At 39.9% G+C, this 21250-nt stretch overlaps 1 protein-coding gene across 1 annotated transcript in view; it reads left to right on the top strand.

The window, feature by feature from the left end:
* Nucleotides 1–21250, top strand: part of LOC136874532 (receptor-type tyrosine-protein phosphatase kappa) — a 381492-nt gene that overhangs the window by 21118 nt on the left and 339124 nt on the right. The window contains exon 4 of the mRNA XM_067148168.2: nucleotides 3756–3911. Within this exon, the coding sequence (XP_067004269.2) occupies nucleotides 3756–3911 (156 nt within the window). The remainder of the gene's footprint in view (nucleotides 1–3755; nucleotides 3912–21250) is intronic.

Raw genomic sequence — 21250 nt, 5'->3', positions numbered from 1 at the left:
GAAAACTAATACAAAATGTAGTCACCTCAAACCAATATGAAGGGGAGCCCGAGAGGGTACGTCACTCTCTATCCCCGATTTACAGTTAAAGGTTAATGAAGTTATTACATAGGCTGGCAGAAGTTATAATTTCAGAAAAATAGGTTACATAGTTAAGGCTTCGGACCTCTCCCACGGGTTAAACTGCAGAGCTAGCAAGAAATAAAGATGTTAAGTGGCCATACCTTGACAGTGTACTGCTGCCGGGTGAAAGAGGCGCCTCCTGCCTCCTGCTTTGACACACACACTTAGTAAGCTGACGATCAATTGGCCAAGAGACGTGAAAATCCACAGTTTATAAACCCTCAGGGAAAGTTCGAGTCCTTTCATGAATAAACCAGCCACACCCTCTCTCTTTATTGGTCCATACAAAAGTTACATTCAAAATTGGAAAAGAAATACGGGATCGGCTGAAACTTAATTACAGAAGTTCTCGATTGGCTAAATTCAAAACTGGCAGAAAGAAAAGATAAATATTGCCAACCCAAAAATGAATGAACGAAATTTAGTAAAGACAAAACTTATGAATAAAAAACTTCTTCAAAAAAAAATTTCACTTCGCACCAGGGTGCATGGTCATAATTTTTTAGCAGTGACATCTATGAGAGAATGTCCAAACTTCTTGATAAATAGTAAACAAAAACAAGTAGCAATTCACACAGTTCAGGAAACTTCAAAATAACAAAATTACGTCAAATTACTGTAGTGACATCTTCTGAGTAACAGTTTAAGTTGGTCCAGTTTCAAGTTCACTGTTTCTCCTGTAGAGGAGTTCTTCTAGGCGCAATATTTAAATGTGCGGCGTAGAGGTGTACCTCCCGGTACAATAATAATAATAATAAAAATAATAATAATAATGGTTACACATCCCACTAACTACTTTGACAATTTTCGGAGACACCGAGGTGCCGAAATTTTGTCTCGCAGGAGTTCTTTTATGTGCCAATAAATCTACCGACACAAGGCTGTCGTATTTGAGCACCTTCGAATACGACTAGACTGAGCCAGGATCAAACCTGCCAAGTCGGGGTCACAAAGCCATCGCCTTAATCATCTGAGCCACTCAGCCTGGCTCTTGATGTCAAGACATCTTGATAGGTATTCTGTTTTGGAGCGATTGTACATTGACTCTCCAACTCATGAGTCCATGATCATAACATAAGTACTCTATGTACACGTGCCTAGACTGTCAGTTGGCATTGAAGACATGATTTCATACATTCTTTACTATGTAATTTTATGTTGTATAAAATTATTTAAGTTTTAACTGTTACAAAAGAGAGGGACGCTATTTGAATTTGTCACAGACTTTATTATCCATTCCATTATTGACGAATAATGTAATGTTCCCTCTCCCAACTCACGGGGTGTAGAGTACAGTATGCTGGTCGTTTCTACTTCAGAATGATACCTACAACTTATTTTGATAGTGTGTAACATCTCCGAGTACGTATCTTGCATCTCGTTCTCTGTCAAGGTTAAATATTTTCACTGCATAGACTAATGTATCATGAATTTTTCATAATGCGTAGGAATCAGAAACCAGCCTAGCAGTCCATCATAGTCAACTTCTGCTATTTATAGACAGGTAGGCTACATCCTGTAGTGCAAAGGAAGGAAAGGTGAGTGTGACTGATAAAGCTGAATATTTATTTTCTATTCTAACAGCTCAGAAAAGTTGAGTTTAAAATATATAACAAAGAGAAAATGTGTAGTTTTAACCATAGGAAATAATTGAATGGTTGAAGAAGGATGAACTAGTCTCAAATTTAGCATCAGAATTCGGTGTTGGTATGACAACAGTGTGGTACCTAATGAAGAATTAAACATCGAAGAAGAAAAACTAAGTGGAGACAGCAGTGCTGCAGAAAACTTTAGATACGAGTTTAAGCACATAATCGAGAGACACAATTTCATTCCAAGTCAATGTACAATGCAGATGAAACTGGACTTGATTGGAAGTGCTTACCCAGGAAAACACTAGCAGCTGCTGAAGAGAAATCAGCTCCTGGTCACTAATCTAGTAAAGAGTTGATTACCATCTTGTGCTTTGCAGATGCTAGTGGTGACTATAAATTAAAATTAACTGTTTTTGGTAATGTACAATATAACTATTTATAATAGTTATATTGTACATTCAGACCAGTCAATACGGACCAAACACAATATTAACCTATCATGGTTAAGTTTATTAACAGTGTTTTTGGTAAAGCAAAAAATCCACATTCTTTCAAAGGAACAGTGATGATTATCGCCATGAAATGAAATGGTGTATAGCTTTCAGTGCCAGGAGTGTCCGAGGACAAGTTCAGCTTGCCAGGTGCAGGTTTTTTGAGTTGACTTCCATAGGCGACCTGCGCATTGTGATGAGGATGAAATGATGATGAAGACGACACATACACCCAGCCTCCATGCCTCCATGCCAGTGAAATTAAACAATTATGGCAAAAATTCCTGACTCTGCCAGGAATCAAACCCAGGACCCCTCTGACCAAAGGCCAGTATGCTAACAATTTAGCCATGGAGCCAGACATTATTATCATAACAAATCTGCATAGACGGTACGCAGTATTTCCAGGACTTGGTTCCATAATAAGTTTGTTCCGCAGGTTTGAGATTTCTTGACATCCGAAAGCTTGCTATCAAAGGCTGTCCTTTTCCTTGATAATGCACCGTCTCATCCTGTTGATACAGAGTTGAAATCAGAGTAAGAAAACATTTTGTTTCCTATTTGCCATCTAATGTAGCATCATTAATTTAGCCAATGAACCAAGGCATCATCACAACCTTTAAGACACATTATAAACAGGAAATTCTAGGCCTCTTACTTTCCAAAGAAATGTCTATTCTGGAAAAATCTAAAAGAACCACTTTATCTTGCCCAGAAATCATGGGATCTAGTAACCACTCAGAACATCACCCAATTGTGGAGAAAATTGTATGTTGATGTCGAAGAGCTCGACAATGATTTTCATGGGTTCACTAATGAAGACGAAAATGAAGGACTCGTAATCAAAGATATCCTGAAGACTATTGAAAATAAACATTAGTTTTGAGAAATGGATGAAGTAACATTAAGGAGTGGCTTCTTACTGATGACGTATTGCTTGGGCATCACATTTTAACTGATGACGAAATAGTAACTTAAAGTGCAAACGGGAACTTGGCAGTCAGCTGTGAAGTGACAAGGGAAAGTGAGGGGGATAGGGAAGAAGAGTGCATCACAAACAATTGGGTACCACTTCAGAATGTACGGGAGTTGGGTGAAGCTTCAATGGAATTCTTGGAGCAAGAGGATGATATGGATTTTTTTTTTTTTTTTTGGTTATATGGTTTGTTTTTTATGTACTTTAAAGTCCATTAAAATTAGTAATACAGGTTATCTGTTTCTTTTGATTAACCATTCACCCCTTCAGGAGCATTAGAACAGGTAATTGAGGTTTTACTGTGTTATAATAAAGCAATGGCAGTGACACTAAATTCTTTTCAAAGTCAATAAGGTGACTTCATTTATCAGTCTTACATCTCATCATCCTGATCAGCTGTCAGTCTAAGGCTGCAGGTATCTTTGCTATAGCAGCTACACTTGGTGAGGCCATCATACAACTAGCATTATGCTAACCTTACACATCTTTAAAATAAAAATCCTGTATAAGCAACAGAGTTTTGGATGTTTCTTGAAGCTGATGTATTTTTCTCATTTGTCTTTCTTACAGATTGTGAAGAAGGATTTTTCATGAGTGACTGTTCAGAGAACTGTGCCACACTTACTGGGACTGATAATTGTGAAAAATATGAAATATGTCTATCAAAAGGACGATTTCAAGCATGTTCCTGTAGTCCTGGTTATCAAGGTTCTGAATGTCATGATTGTAAGTATATCTGTGATGTCATCAGTCTAGAGGCTGGTTGGATCCTCTTATAGCACCACCAGAGTTATAGGGAAACTGCAAAAACCTCTGACAGTGCCAAAATGAGGCATACTAGACAAGATGAGGAGTGAGGCAGTATTCCACACTGGGCCAGGAAGTGGCCATATGAGTAATACTTTGCATAACACACAAGCCATACTCTGAATTTCATTACTCAGCACTACCTATACAACAGCAGCTTACATACTGAGACTTTGGTGAGAGCTACATTTTGCTATGGCCTTTGCTTACAGACAGATAAAAAAGTACTGCAGTCTTCACAGAATTTCCAGCCACATCATTAGTTTTTGGAGAAATTGGTGTGCCACTATTGAAAATTACTCCATTAATTAAAAAAAATTGAAATTCAGCACCTTCAGACACAGAGTAATTGTCTTCTGGTAGAATTTCTGGTAGACCAAATCTGGCAAATTCTTGATGCAGTAACATAATGATAGTCAAAGCTGTCATTAACCAGGTCTGGAATAACTCTACCCACTTCAAATGACTGTCGATCACCACCAAGAAATATTGTCCAAGGAAAGGTCCGAGATAATCACTGTGAATTCTCTGCCATAATCGTTGTGGCCATTCCCATGACACCAGGGAACACTTAGGAGGGTTATCACAATTGGCATTACATGAATCACAATTTTTTACCACTCTCTCAATTGCAGAGTCTGACTTTGGCCACCATACATACGAGTGAGCTAAAGCTGTACTTACAAATTCCCATATCTCTTAAAGTGGAAGGTATTATAACCCTATACCCCCAAAATAATATTTCTTTTTCAGCATGCAGCTCATCTTTTATTCTAAAATATGGTAATAAGTCATCATCTGGTTTTAAAGGACACCCAATCTTATGGTACATACATACATACATATATTATCATTATAGACTGTGTCCGACTCATTGGCTGAACGGTCAGCGTACTGGCCTTCGGTTCATAGGGTCTCGGGTTCGATTCCCGGCCGGGTCGGGGATTTTAACCTTAATTGGTTAATTCCTACGGCCCGGGGGCTGGGTGTATGTATTGCCTTCATCATCATTTCATCCTCATCACTACACGCAGGTCACCTACGGGCGTCAAATAGAAAGATCTGCATCTGATGAGCCGAACCCGTCCTGGGATATCCCGGCACTAAAAGCTATACGACATTTCATTTCATTTTCATTATAGACTGTTATGCCTTTCAGTGTTCAGTCTGCAAGCCTCTGTGAATTTACTAAACGTCGCCACAATCCTCGATTTGCAACTAGTGTTGTGGCCTCATTTAGTTCAATACCTCTTATATTTAAATCGTTCGAAACTGAGTCTAACCATCGTCATCTTGGTCTACCTCTACTTCTCTTACCCTCCATAGCAGAGTCCATTATTCTCCTAGGTAACCTATCCTCCTCCATTCGCCTCACATGACCCCACCACCGAAGCCGGTTTATGCGTACAGCTTCATCCATCGAGTTCATTCCTAAATTAGCCTTTATCTCCTCATTCCGAGTATCCTCCTGCCGTTGTTCCCACCTGTTTGTACCAGCAATCATTCTTGCTACTTTCATGTCTGTTACTTCTAACTTATGAATAAGATATCCTGAGTCCACCCAGCTTTCACTCCCGTAAAGCAAAGTTGGTCTGAAAACAGACCGATGTAAAGATAGTTTCGTCTGCAAGCTGACTTCCTTCTTACAGAATACTGTTGATCGCAACTGTGAGCTCACTGCATTAGCTTTACGACACCTTGATTCAATCTCACTTACTATATTACCATCCTGGGAGAACACACAACCTAAATACTTCAAATTATCGACCTGTTCTAGCTTTGTTTCACCAATCTGACATTCAATTCTGTTGAATTTCTTACCCACTGACATCAATGGGTGAAACATGTACCTGACCAAATAAGTCTACATAAAATCATGTAGATAATAACCACATTAAACGTGGAAAGTATTGAATAGGTGGTTTTTTATTAAATTATCCTTGATATCTATGCCTAATATCAATTTAGTCTTCGAGAGGCTAATTTTCATACCATACTCATTGCACCTATTTTCAAGTTCCAAGATATTACACTGCAGACTTTCGGCACAATCTGTCATTAAGACCAAGTCATCAGCATAGGCCAGACTGCTTACTACATTTCCACCTAACTGAATCCCTCCCTGCCATTTTATACCTTTCAGCAGATGATCCATGTAAACTATGAACAGCAAAGGTGAAAGATTACAACCTTGTCTAACCCCTGTAAGTACCCTGAAGCAAGAACTCATTCTACCATCAATTCTCACTGAAGCCCAATTGTCAACATAAATACCTTTGATTGCTTTTAATAATCTACCTTTAATTCCATAGTCCCCCAATATGGCGAACATCTTTTCCCTCGGTACCCTGTCATATGCTTTCTCTAGATCTATGAAACATAAACACAACTGCCTATTCCTCTCGTAGCATTTTTCAATTACCTGGCACATACTGAAAATCTGATTCTGACAGCCTCTCTGTGGTCTGAAACCACACTGGTTTTCATCCAACTTCCTCTCAACGACTGATCGCACCCTCCCTTCCAAGATGCCAGTGAATACTTTGCCTGGTATATTAATCAGTGAGATACCTCGATAGTTGTTGCAATCCTTCCTGTTCCGTTGCTTATAGATAGGTGCAATTACTGCTTTTTTCCAATCTGAAGGTACCTTACCAACACTCCATGCTAATTTTACTTCTCTATGAAGCCATTTCATCCCTGCCTTCCCACTATACTTCACCATTTCAGGTCTAATTTCATCTATTCCTGCTGCTTTATGACAATGGAGTTTATCTACCATCCTTTCCACTTCCTCAAGCATAATTTCACCAACATCATTTTCCTCCTCCCCATGAGCTTGGCTGTTTGCAACACCACCAGAATGATTTCCTTTTACATTGAGAAGATGTTCAAAATATTCCCTCCACCTCTCCAGTGATTCCCCGGGATCTATTATGAGTTCACCTGAATTACTCAAAACACTGTTCATTTCCTTTTTCCCTCCCTTCCTAAGATTCTTTATTACAGTCCAGAAAGGTTTCCCTGCTGCTTGACCTACCCTTTCCAGGTTGTTACCAAAATCTTCCCACGACTTCTCTTTGGATTCAACAACTATTTGTTTCGCTCTGTTTCTTTCATCTACGTACAAATCCCTGTCTGCCTTGGCCCTTGTTTGGAGCCATTTCTGATAAACCTTCTTTTTACGTTTACAAGCTGCTCTCACTTCATTATTGCACCAAGATGTTCACCTTTTCCCATCTTTACACACAGTTGTTGCTAGGCATTCCCTTGCTGTTTCTACTACAGCATCCCTGTATGACACCCATTCACTCTCTATATCCTGAACCTGCTTACTGTCTATTGTTTGAAACTTCTCACTAATCATATCCATGTACTTCTGTCCAATTTCCTCGTCCTGGAGATTTTCTACCCTTATTCGTTTGCACACAGATTTCACTTTCTCTACCCTAGGCCTAGAGATACTTAGTTCACTACAGATCAGATAGTGGTCTGTATCATCGAAAAATCCGCGGAAAACTCGTACATTCCTAACAGATTTCTTGAATTCGAAGTCTGTTAAGATATAGTCTATTATGGATCTGCTACCCCTAGCCTCCCATGTATAGCAGTGAATAGCCTTATGCTAGAAGAATGTATTCGTAACAGCTAAACCCATACTAGCACAGAAGTCCAGCAAACGCTTCCCATTGCAATTAGCTTCCATATCTTCCCCACATTTACCAATCACCCTCTCGTATCCTTCAGTTCTATTCCCAACTCTCACATTGAAATCGCCCATTAGCACTATTCCATCCTTGCTGTTGATCCTGACCACGATGTCACTCAGAGCTTCATAAAACTTGTCAAACTTCATTCTCATCTGCACCGTCACATGGTGAATACACGGACACTATTCTAGTCCTAATTCCTACAACTGACAAATCTACCCACATCATTCGCTTATTTACGTGCCTAACAGAAATTATGTTGCGTGCAATGGTATTGCTGATAAAGAGCCCTACTCCAGTCTCTGCCCTTCCCTTTCTAACACCCGTCAAGTACACTTTATAATCTCCTATCTCTTCCTCGTTATCTCCCCTTACCCGAATATCACTTACTCCTAGCACATCCAGATGCATCCTCTTTGCTGACTCAGCCAGTTCTACTTTCTTTCTTCCATAAGCCCCATTAATATTGATAGCTCCCCATCGAATTCCATTTCGTTTGCCAAGTTGTTTCCAAGGAGTCCCTCGCCTGTCAAATGGGAGTGGGACTCCGTTACTCCCATAGGTCCGAGGCTTGCTTAAAATGTTCTGAGCTCGGTAAATTCATGAAACAGGATGCTACCCTACTTGCACATAGTCCAAGTGAGGATCTCTCCTCTAACGGGTCTTGGACCACCGGTGAATTGTATAGTCCTAGCCGCCTGAACACAAGGAGGGCCACGACTCAGAATATGTCCGAGATGCCCACTCCCATTCCATAGCAACTGGAATCCCGACTCTCAGGACCACTTACTAGGCCATTCAGCCATTGCCCATGGTTCACGAACTAGGAAGTGACAACAGTAACCCACAAACATGAACCATAATCTTATGGTAAGTCATTATTTTTTTGAATGAACTTATCTTTCCTCGTATGATTTCAAAACATCTTTATATGTTAAAAGTAATTCTTCATTTTCTTCAAAAACGTAGTGGAGATCAAGGTGAGTGTCATCATAAATTTGACTACAACTGGGAAACGGAGCACGAGACAACCAGTCTGCAAAATTTTTATTTGTACTAATCCATTCACAATCATAATTGTAATTTGACATGTACAATGCCCAATGCTGCAACCATTAGCAGCATACACTAGTACACTATTTTTAGCTCCAAAATTGCAAGTAAGGGATATTTGTCATTATCTATTATCTATTTGCGCCCGTATAAATAAAAAAATTAACAGCAAAAATGAATGCAGCTGAGAGTACCCCCCCTCTTCCTTACACAGAGTGCAACTAGCAAAAGCTAATGGCTTTTCAATTCCATATATTTCTGTGAAATAATTGCTCCCAATCCACAGTCAAACCTATTGACCACTAAACAGATCAGAAATTTGGGGTTATAAAGCCCCAGAGACCTATTGGTCTTAACAAGGAAGTTAAGGAAGAGGTAAAAACTTAAAACAATACCACCAAATGACTGGCTTAAATTATTTTCAAATACTCTGGATAAGTTCAAAAAATTAAGTGTTAACTTTGCTAATATCTAACAACAATACATTGGAATCTATAACATTAGAAGAGCTTGACCAAACTTTGAAGAAACTAAGGAATGGTAAAGCCCCCGGGGAAGATGCAATACATGCTGAACTGTTCAAATATTCAAGTCAAATTTTCGAACAAAGATTCCTCAGCTTTTAAAATCAAATTTGGAATGTAAACAATCCACCAGAAAGTTGGTGGAAAGTAGTAGTTATCCCTCTTCATAAAAAAGGCAACATAAAAGAACCATGAACATTACACAGGAATTAGCATTGTAACTCAGGTTGTAAAATATATGCAAATATCATTAAAGATAAGTTGCAGCAACATTATGAAGAGAAATTGGGGAATAAACAACAAGATTTTCATAAAGGGCGCTCCTGCATGATGCATATTTCACTATGAAGATATTAATAGAAAAACGTAGAGAATTCAATTTGGAAACACACATTGCATTTGTGGACTTTACAAAGGCCTTTGACCAAGTAAACAGACACAAACTGCTTGAAATTATAAAACAAGACAATGTCTCTTGACAGATTATTAACAATATCTACAATATCTACAAATCCAACCTCATTTCTGTAAAACTGAACAAGAACCAGACCAAATGGAAATCAATAAATGGTGGCGTAAGACAAGGCTGCGGACTCTCCCCTCTACTTTTTATAATATACATAGGTATATGTATGCAATAATGGAAACTTGGAAACAAGGACACCATGGATCAATATCAATAAATAGATGCCTCAACATCTGGACGCCATATTACATGCTGATGTTGCATTGCTGGCTATGACAGAAGATGACCTACAAAGATCATTTTTCAATCTAAAAAATTCTCCTCAGATTTTCATATGATTATTTCAACAGAAAAGAAAAAATAATGGCCTTCAAGGGAAGAGAACCAATTCCTAGTAAAATATGTTTGGATAATACAATATTGGAAAGAGTAAATGTGTTCAGTTATCTCGGGTACAACTTATCATACAAATCAGAATTAGATATACCAGCAAAAATTAGAAAATTAAAATTAATAATTAATAAGTTCACAAAAACTACAGGAATAATAAATAGCATCATGAAACCATCACTTGTTCAGAAACATACTCAATTGCACCTTTATAATACCCTAGCTAAACCAACACTTTGCTATGGATGTGAGGCATGGACACTAAGATCTCAAGACTTGTCTCGAATTACAGCACAAGAAATGACATTCATGTGTCGTACAACAGGGTATAAAAAATGGGACATTAAAAGGAATGAAGAGGTGCTAAAAGAACTGAATGTACAACCAATAACTGACTACATCTACAGTTATCAGGAAAGATGGAAATGTCATATACAAGGGATGGAAACTGGTAGATTGCCAAAAGGGATTCTTCGATACCAATCCAGAAGAAAAAGATCTGTTCGATGTCTAATGAAGAGATGGAGGGAAAATACAAGACTGTAACGGGGAATATGGCCCAGTACTTGGAAATAAGATGATGTTGATTAATATCCTTAATGTTAGCGAATGCTACATCGCATGACATATCCCAATTCCAATGTGTTCCTTTTTTGAACAACTAATATAAAAGTTGCAAAACAGAAGTGACGGATGGTAAAAACCTACTCAAATAATTTGTGAATCCTAAAAAGCCTTCTTAGGAAGACAGGCCTCAGTAATAGCCTTAAACTCCTTATCAGCAGTATGTAAGCCCTTAGAATCAATTTGGAAACCAAGGTATTCTAGTGACTTACAGCCAATTGCACACTTCTTAACAGATAAAGTAACACCTGCATTGCACAGTCTATCAAGGACCTGTATAACTCATTTCTTTAAATCAGGCAATGAATTAGCATCAATACATACCTAGTCTATTAAAGCTATTACCCCTGCAATCTCTTCAAATGACCATCAATTATTTTCTGGAATTTAGAAAGCGCATTAGTTACATTAAATGGTGGTCTAGTATAATGATAAACATCCCTTTTGCGTTGTTATTGTCACTAAATCTCTTGACGCCCCATCTAATTCACGTTGTTAATAAGCTTGGGGTAAATCAAACTTGCCATAATATTTATTTCCTCCTATCACTTGAAATAAATCCTACCGAGCCCAATAGCTGCAGTCGCTTAAGTGTGGCCAGTATCCGGTATTCGGGAGATAGTGTGTTCGAACCCCACTGTCGGCAGCCCTGAAGATGGTTTTCCGTGTTTTCCCAGTTTCACACCAGGCAGGTTGTACCTTAATTATGGCCATGGCTGCTTCCTTCCCACTCCTAGCCCTTTCCTGTCCCATCGTCGCCATAAGATCTACCTGTGTCGGTGTGATGTAAAGCAACTTGTAAAAAAAAAAAATAATAATAATAATAATATCCTTGGTTCTGGGTAGAGGATGATGGTCCATCTTCAAATGAGTGTTGTTGACTTGTAATCCCCACATATTCTAATAGAACCATCCCTTTTTTAAACCAGAGTGATCAGAAATCTGTAAGGACTATAATCAATAGGCTCCAGCAGGCCTTCTTTGATGAGCCTATTGAATTCTAAACCAACTTTGTTTTGCAATGTTGAACCTTCCTTATAAATATGATTGTGCTCCGGGCATCAACTCTAGTTTTATGTTTCCCTTAGTAAATTTTCTGAGTTTATCAGTAAACATGTCAGAATAGAGCACACTCAGCTCTTTCATGATTGAATTTTCATCTTGAAAAAGCACTTGATAACTGTCAGGTCGGGCTATAGAAAACCAAGGGTTTCAAACCATCGGCACCCCATTAATGGTGAACCTGTAGAGATCAATACATACAAGGTCATATCAGTGTATGTTACATCATTGTAAACCACATTAATACTAAATCGTCCCAAGGAGCCGATTTATTGCTAAAGTATGTTACGAACATTTTATTGCATGCTTCCAGTACCATGCTATTTGAAAAATAATTCTGAAATACTGAAATCTGTATTATTGTACTGTTACAACCCATATCTATGTCAAATTCTATGTGTACTTTGTTCACAAGCAAGTCGACCTTGCAACTCCCATTTATGTTAACACCTAAATGAAATAGACCTTCATTATCTAAATCATTTGTAACAAAATGGGACTTTTCTGTCTTCTAAAAATATTTTCTTAAGAGTTGTAATTACTATTGACTTTGACATTAGGTTTGACAGTTGCTGACTGATAACAGTACATACATTCACAAGATGGCTCTTCACATGACATTTAAAAAAAATATAATCTTTATATCTACAAAAACGAGTTGCACAATGTTTACCCCCACAAACACAACAACTAGCTTTATTAGGGAAATTGTTTGACTAGCAGGTCCTTAGACTTCATATAACTGACATGTTCACTTTTCAATCCATTGAGGACATAATGGTCTTTCAATAGTCCTTTAGAATTAGCCAAGGTTATTAAATTCCCAACGGCAGATTTCTTGGCATTCTCCTCAAAGCCTATCACATATAAGACCTTGGTCTAAACCCACAACCATCCTACCTTTAATCCAAAGTTCTGAATTACTTTTGTCAAACTTTGCTGTCAATTACCTAATGCTTGCCAATCACTGATTTACAGGCTCATTAGCTTCTTTTACTGCATTATAAGAACATAATGGAAAAAACATATTCAGCAGGTACAAAAATGTCTCTCAAACAAAGCTATTAGGTCACCATATGGTTTTGTCTCGTGTAAGTCTTGAACTGTTAGGTTCCCCATCAACCTGTTTGCCTTTTTATTGAGCGAATTGAGAAATAGTGCTTTCTTCCCCACGTCACTCGCTGGTTCATTCACTGTAAAGAAATTCTTCATTCGTTCCTTAAAAGTTTTCCAATCATTTTCTGGCAAAATCTCACAAAGCTGTCATACCATGGAATTCATAATTGTAAGTTTTATGTCATCTTCTTCACTCATGAAATGTTACTTTTATTTCGTACATCAGTTAACACACTTGGATCCCATAATAATCATAATAATCCTTGTCGCCAATTTATAGTATCCTGGATTCTTTTAAATATTAAAAACAAAGGACACTTTATTAAAATTGTTGTTCATTTACATTAGCATACATGAATGATCTTGATCTGTAATAATCCAACAAACATCCAAAGATTCAAAACCAAAGTATTATCCTGAGACGAATCGATACATTGGTCGTCTTCATGTTTGATATACTACACTAGCATATGCCTTAATTTAGAAACTTCTGCATTATGTTCTGGAGGTTAGCTAAGCAGTTTCTCACTCAGATGGTCCAGGTTTGATTTCTGATGTTATCACAAATTCAAGTGTAGTTTTGGAGACTGTAGTAAGGTTCACTGTGTTTCAGATAGCATGATTGAGAAAAGAAATGGCTTAAAATTACTCTCTTTGCCAAATTCAAATATATTTTGTAGTAATAATGACACAGAGTGAGTTGACTGTGCGGTTAGGGGCATGCAGCTGAGAACTTGCATTTGGGAGATCATGGGTTTGAACCCCAGCGCCGTCAGCCCTGAAGAGCTTTTCTGTAGTTTCTCATTTTCACACCAGACAAATGCTGGAGCTGTGCTTTAATTAAGGCCATGGCTGCTTCCTTCCCACTCCTAGCTCTTTCCTATCCCATCATCGCCATAAGACCTGTCTGTGTTGGTGTGACGTAAAGCCAGTTATAAAAGAATTAAAAATATAGTAGTAATAATAATAATAATTGTTACGGAGTTTTCCGTGGTAGGTAGAGGTGAAAGAAGGTGCGGGTGTGAATAGGTCTCCAGCTACGAAAGCAAAATTAATTTAAAATTTAACAAGGTTATATTTTCTTTTCAAAAACAAAGAAATAACAAGCATGGCAGGTACAAAGTAGCAAATCAAAAAGGGTAGTTACAATATTTACAGGAATTGGGCTTCGCGCCCTGATTTTACACTGCTTGGGAAATCAGCTCAGTTTTACCCCAAACACGAGTTTTAACAGAGGGGCAGAAAACCCCATTCATACCTAGGAGCCCTTGCTCCAAATTACACAGAAAAGCCTCCACGAGGCATACAACACTCAATTTTCAAAAGAGCCACTCGCTCTCAAAATTTAAGCCTCTCCCAGGCCACACCAAACTCCACCTTCAAGTTGTCCTCACTGGACATAGACACAGGGGTAAAATACCCAACCTACTGAGGTCTATTAAATGAAAAGGGGCAATTACATGACCTCTAAAATAACAATTTGAGAGGAGACGATCTTGCACTCCTAATACACTTGTTTTTAAAACCTAATCTGGCTCTAGGCCACTAACACCAGGGCTAATCCCATACTACAGAGGTGACTTTAGAAAGAAACAATTTGTTTTACGTTAACGAAGAACAGGTTGAGAAAAATAAGTTCACCTCAAAACAATAAGAGTGGGAGCTCGAGAGGGTTAGCACTCTCTATCCCAGTATGTAGCTTTAAAAGAGAATATATGAAAAGAGTATTTACATTTAGGAAAAGGTTACATGGTGGAACGCTTCGCACCCGCTCCGAGAGTTAAACTGCTGATCAAGCAAAGAAAGAAGTTATTAATCGGCCATTACCTTGTTGTTGACCGCTGCCGAAGAAAGAGGCGCTTGCCGCTGCCTGCTATGTACTTAATACACTGAAAGATGCAACAGAAGTGGCCCGGAGACCCTAAAATCAGCAGTTTAAATACTCTCGCAGAAGGTTCTAGGCGTTAGGGGAATGAAAACACCCTCCCACGAGGATTTTATTGGTTGATCAATAAACCCCCTACACAATACTAAGAAGAAACACATAATTGGTGGAAAATTAATTTAAGAAATTCGGGATAGGCTAGATTTAAAACAAGGGGAAAGAAGGGGTTAATATTGCCAACTTAACCAATGACTGAAAGAAATTTAGCAAAGAACAAACATTTGAAACAAAAATTTCTCCAACAAAATAGTTCTTTGACTCCGCACTAGGTTGCACTATTGTTGATCTTCAGTAGTGTCCTCTAGAAGAGAAAGTTCACACTTCTTACTTCAAGCGAAACAAAAACACATCAAAAATGACACAGTTCAAAAACTCAAAGTTTTCCACGTGGTGACATCTTCTGAGAAAGTAGAAAATTAATACCGTCAATAAAGTTCAGACTTCCTCCAGCAGAGGAGTTTCAATTGGCGCACATTTTAAATTAGCGGCGTGGAGGTGTACCGCCCGGTACAGACCTCCCCCCCCAAAAGTTCCACCAGGGGTGATATATGAAATTTGTTTGAAAACCAGGTCCAAGTTTTGAAGTAGATATGGAGATTAATTGCCAAAAAAAAATTTTTTAGATTTTCTTAATTTGGTTTGATTCAGTTTCAAAAATTTTGTTGTTGCAGGTGAAGTATAGTCTTTAAGTTTGTAGAAGTAGAATTCTGAAGATAAATTTTTTAATACTTAAAGATGAAAATTTTGCAATGTCCACCAAATATTGCTGTTGAATTCCCAAGTGTAGTCATTGCTTATAGTAACTGTTCATGTAGTTGAGGTTAATGAAGTTAGATGGCCAGACCGGCCGTTGCAGCTTGCGTCCAAAGGAGGCCGCTCGGACCCCTCAAGTACCCTGAGATACCGCTCGCCCGCACTATGAGGGGAGCAGAGGTGTTGAAGCACGCCGCGCCCGCGGTGAACATATACAGGCTGCGGGCATGTAGCAGGTCGTGCGCCGCACATCAGCCTAGGCCGGGAGGAGAGCTCCGGCTCGCCGTGCACATGTCGTCCTCGCTGGGGCCGAGGGGGCCCGTCCTCGAACCCAGCCGCGGCACAGCGCCGCGCGGCTGCGGGGGCACTGAAACATTTAAGCTAGGCGGCAGAATTGTTGGACAATTATCATTTTTTTTGAGGGCACAGGCTTGTAGAGAGATTGAGGGGCCAGCGGCGTGCAGATATCCATGGCATTTCATCTAAGCCAGCCACTGTGTGTAGTGGAGCAGGAGACGGGAGCGTGGTAATGGCCGTGGCAAGGACAGGATGGCAGTTTAACAAATCGGGGGAGGTTTCACAGAAATGCTTACATATAAAATAAAATAGAAGGAGCAGAATGCCTTAAGAGTGGAACTCAAAAAAAATATAACCTTCATATTCCTATCAAATTATATGAAGCAAGTTGACACAAAATTTACACCGGTTTCACCTGGGACAGGTGAACCCTAAATATCCTCTCGGTGGCTGGATTGCTTACTAACAATGTAACCGGCGTAAGAAAATCGAGAATGATGCATGGCCCATGAAATCTGGGGGCAAGCTTGCCTGCGGGAACAAAATTCTTGACCATAACTTGGTCACCTACCTTCAAAGGGGTGGGTCTCCGTCCACGATCATACCTTTCCCTAACCTTTTCATGAGATACCATAAGATTGGCTTTAGCCTTCTTCCAAAGATCTTTAATATTATCCGGATCTATTGTCTCGGGTAGAATGTCACTCAGAGACCAGAGGTTAGAGAGCGGCGTGTTGGGAACAAACTTGAACATCAAGGAAGCTGGAGTGAACTTATGAGATTCATGAACCGCCGAATTCAAAGCAAAAGCTAACCAATGCAGGGACGTGTCCCACCTAGAAGGATCTTCATGATGATAGGCAATAAGTGCGGACCTGAGATTACGATTAACCCGTTCAGCCAGAGATGGTTGAGGGTAATAAGCCGAAGTAGTTACATGAGAGATGGATAAGTCAAAACAGAATTTACGAAAAAGATTTGATGTGAATGCCTTAGCATTATCAGACACAATATATTGGCACGGACCAAAAGAGGCGAAAATAGAATTTAGGCAAGTAATGGTGGACTGAGCGGTAGCCAGCTTAGTCGGAAATAACCAGGAAAATCTAGTAAAGCCATCTACGCATACAAAGATAAACTTGTTAGCATTTCCCTTAGACTGGGGGAAGGGTCCTACATAATCAATATACAGGCGTTCCATGGGACGCGACGCTTGATGGGAAGACAAAAGGCCTACCTTGGTGGACATGGTGGGTTTACTGAGCAAACAAGATTTACAAGCTTTTACTAGTTCACGGATTTCACCGTCCATGCCTTTCCAGATGAACATTTCACGAATCTTCTCACGAGTTTTAAAGATTCCCAGATGCCCTCCTAATGGGGTCTCATGATAATACTTGAAGATCATAGGTACAAGAACAGCTGGAACGACAACTTTCATCATCTTATCATGCCTCGAGGGGCAACATAGAACACCATTCCTCAGAACATAAGGGACAACATGTTCCCCAGAAGAAAGGGTTTCCATTATCGGAGCCAGCGTCGGATCTTCACGTTGGTATTTCTCGATATCCCTAAAGAGCATGGGAGCATCTGTTAGGATGGCATTAACCTCAGATAGTATGGACTCGGAAGGTGATGAACTGTCGACCGGTTCGTGGGTCTCGACGTCGTTAGAAAACATACGGCTGAGTCCATCAGCAACAACATTTTCGGTACCTCTGATATGTCTAACATCAAACTGGAAGGCGGAAATACGAATGGCCCAACGGGCTATACGACCAGTACGACGTGGCCTACCTAAGACCCAGCTTAAGGCTTGATTATCTGTCTCCAGGTCGAATTTGACATGTTCCAGATAGAGACGGAACTTCTCTAAGGCGAATAAGACTGCCAAACCTTCGAGCTCATATATGGAGTACTTGGCTTCTTGAGCCGACAAGGTCCTAGATGCATAGGCAATGGGTCGCCTCCCTAGTTCAGTCTCTTGAAGAAGGACTGCAGCTACCGCCGACGATGACGCGTCTGTTTGTACGATGAATTTCTTCGAGAAATCAGGCATAGCAAGAACAGGGGCATTACAGAGAGCTAATTTAAGGTCTTCAAAAGCGGCTTGTTGAGAAGGTCCCCACTCGAATTTGATGCCTTTCCTACGAAGAAGGTTTAAGGGCGCCGCTCTGTTAGCGAAGTTAGGAATAAACTTCCTGAAGAAATTCACCATACCAATGAACCTGGCGATACCTTTAATGTCATTGGGAGGTTTAAAATCACGGATGGCCTGTGTTCTAGAATGATCGACTGCTACACCATCAGGTGACACAATATGCCCTAGGAAAGACATAGAGGGCTTAGCAAAGGCAACCTTGGACAACTTAACAGTTAACCCAGCCTTACGAAGGCGATCGAGAACTTCTCGCAGATGATCTAGATGTTCTTCAAAAGTCTCTGAAAATACGACGACATCATCCAAGTAGTGATATAAGTACTCAAATTTGATGTCGGAGAAGACCCTATCTAGTAGCCTAGTGAGTACAGCTGCTCCCGTGGGGAGCCCGAAAGGCACGCGGTTGTATTCGTATAAATTCCAGTCCGTGGCAAACGCTGTAAGATGTTTAGACTCTTCGGCAAGGGGAATTTGATTATAGGCCTGATTCAAGTCCAAGATAGTAAATAACTTGGCCTTTCGAAACCATGAAAAACAAGAATGAAGGTCAGGAAGGGGCACAGATTGTAACACCACCTTCCGATTGAGAGCCCTATAATCAATGACAGGCCTGAAGCCTCCTTGGGGTTTCGGGACTAAAAAAATAGGCGAAGAATACGCTGACTTAGAGGGCCTAATAATACCGTCCTTCAACATCTGATCGATGATTTCTTTTAGAGCCTTCATTTTAGGTGGAGATAGCCTATACGGTGGAAAACGGACAGGAATCGAATCCGTGACCTCAATTTTGTATTCGATCAGGTCAGTAACACCAAGAGTATCAGAGAACACCTCGGGAAACGACTGACACAATTTGCGAATACTATCAGCCTGCTCCTCAGGTAGATGTCTAAGGTCTAACAACATCTCATCCTGGGTAGGCGAAATAGAAGAACATGATGCAGAATTACACTTTAATAGAGGGATATTACAATTAGAGGCAAATTTGAAAGTGCAAGACCTACTCTGAAGATCGAGCACAAGACCAGTGTGAGAAATAAAGTCCGCTCCCAATATAATGGGGCAAGACAAGTGCTTGGCCACAAACAATTTAACTTTCCATGTGAATTTAAAAATACGAATTTTGACATATAGGGAACCGAGAATTTCTAATGGAGAGGAATTAGCCGAAACGTATTGGATCGCCGACAAACAATAGTTAGGAAGCTTACAAACAGATTTCAATTTTGAATACCAATCAGCCGAAATAATAGAACAAACACTACCTGAATCTAAGAGAGCTGTTATAGGCTCGTTATTTAACTCAATTTTGAGAAAGGGGACCGGTGCGGGGGAATCCGCCGCAATTCTAAGACACTCTTTGGGACCTTCAAAAGATGAATTCGAAAATTGCTCGTTCCTTGAATTTACAACCTGTTTACCAGGGGCTGAGTCTCGGGAAGATGGATTAGTCGACTCAGCCGAAGCCACTAGTCACTTTTTATTATTGGCATAGGTGGAATTTGCACCAGAAGTTGAGCAGGAGGGGGTGCTATTCGAATTGGGACAATTCTTGGCAATATGTGAGAAAGCCCCACATTTAAAACAGCCTTGTGATGACCCGGCTCCATTCCTTGTCCCACTTGACTTGATCAGTGGACACTTGTTGCGCAGATGGTCAGGCGACCCGCAAGCATAACATTTACGGGGATTGACTGGTCGGCGAGGTGGAGGCCGAGTATTACTAAAGGAAGGCGGGGGTTCTTTCGCGACATGCAAAGAATCGGCGTATCTAACTCCTTCCGCTGAGACGGCCAATGCTTCAAGTTCAGAGAAAGTTTGCGGGCACGCCGCGAAACACAAATATGACCTATAGGGAGGTGAAATTCCCTCTACAATAGCCTGTACAATCTGATCTTCAGGAAAATGAAGGGCAAACACCCTAGTATAAAACTTAATGTCCTGTATGAAATCAGCCAAGTTTTCATCCAAGCGCTGTACACGATAATAGTACTTCTGAATCAGAGATGACCTCGCGCAGGCGGGAATAATATTTGCAAGCAGGTGTGCATGAAAATCTTCAATAGATGACTGTTCGGCTATGGCTCTTACTATTTTGTCAGAGAGAATACCAATTGCATAAGGATAGATAATTTGCAAAATTTGACATGGAGAAAGAGAAAACACAAGGGCATGATCCTGAAATTCAACTAGAAATCTTAAAAATGAAATTACGTCACTGGTGGTATTAACGGAAAACTTAGAGATACCTCTGAGCAACATTGCCAATGGATGAGGCAAGCTGCTAAACCCTGGTGACATAGTCGGTAAAGGTTTCAATGGCAAGGAAGTTAATTCAGAACGGATGTTACTCCACGATGCACGGCGTTCAGACTCGTTGTCCAATGGGGCAGAGATAGTTTGAGCAGCGATGGTTTTCCTATTGACTTCTCCCTTAGGAGGTTCTTCCTCGCTCCCAGCATTCATCGTGGCGGGTTGATCAGTTTTGGGAGGAACTTCCCCAGTTAACAATTGAGTGACCTTGCTAGATAATTCAGACATATTTTCCAGGAGCGTACTAGCTTCCTTCTTCTGAACGTCATTCAACTTTAGAGACAACAGATCGTTAACTCTATTTGAAAAATGAAACAGCCTAGCTTGCACACGCTTAATTTGATTCGGAGAAGGATCATTTTCATCAAAAAAACTAACTACCGAAGCTAGCCCAGTAATATTCTCCGTGATCGTGGAAAGAGAGTCGTCAATTTCTTTCTCTCCCAAATTGGGGATAGAAATGGGCAAATCTAGGGATTCTCTAAGCTTGTTTGTGTCTACTGCAACCGTACCTCCAGATTGTACATTTCTAATAGTTAATTCATAGATTAACTCCTCTTTGCGCAAATAGTTAAGATGGAGAACATCGCGAGGGCCAGGCATGGTGACAGAACAATTTAAAAAAAAAAACCAAAAAAAAATTCCAGCAACTGAGAAAATTTTTAGAGTTCGGAACAAAACAATGTTTAGCCGTCAAAAGGGGCTAAATTGAGACCCATTCAACCACGCTCTGCTACCACTTGTTACGGAGTTTTCCGTGGTAGGTAGAGGTGAAAGAAGGTGCGGGTGTGAATAGGTCTCCAGCTACGAAAGCAAAATTAATTTAAAATTTAACAAGGTT

Source organism: Anabrus simplex, chromosome 5 (assembly GCF_040414725.1).
Source record: "Anabrus simplex isolate iqAnaSimp1 chromosome 5, ASM4041472v1, whole genome shotgun sequence".
Lineage (NCBI taxonomy): Eukaryota > Metazoa > Arthropoda > Insecta > Orthoptera > Tettigoniidae > Anabrus > Anabrus simplex.
Note: the sequence above shows the minus strand (reverse complement) of the source record. Positions and strands in the feature narration are given on the sequence as shown.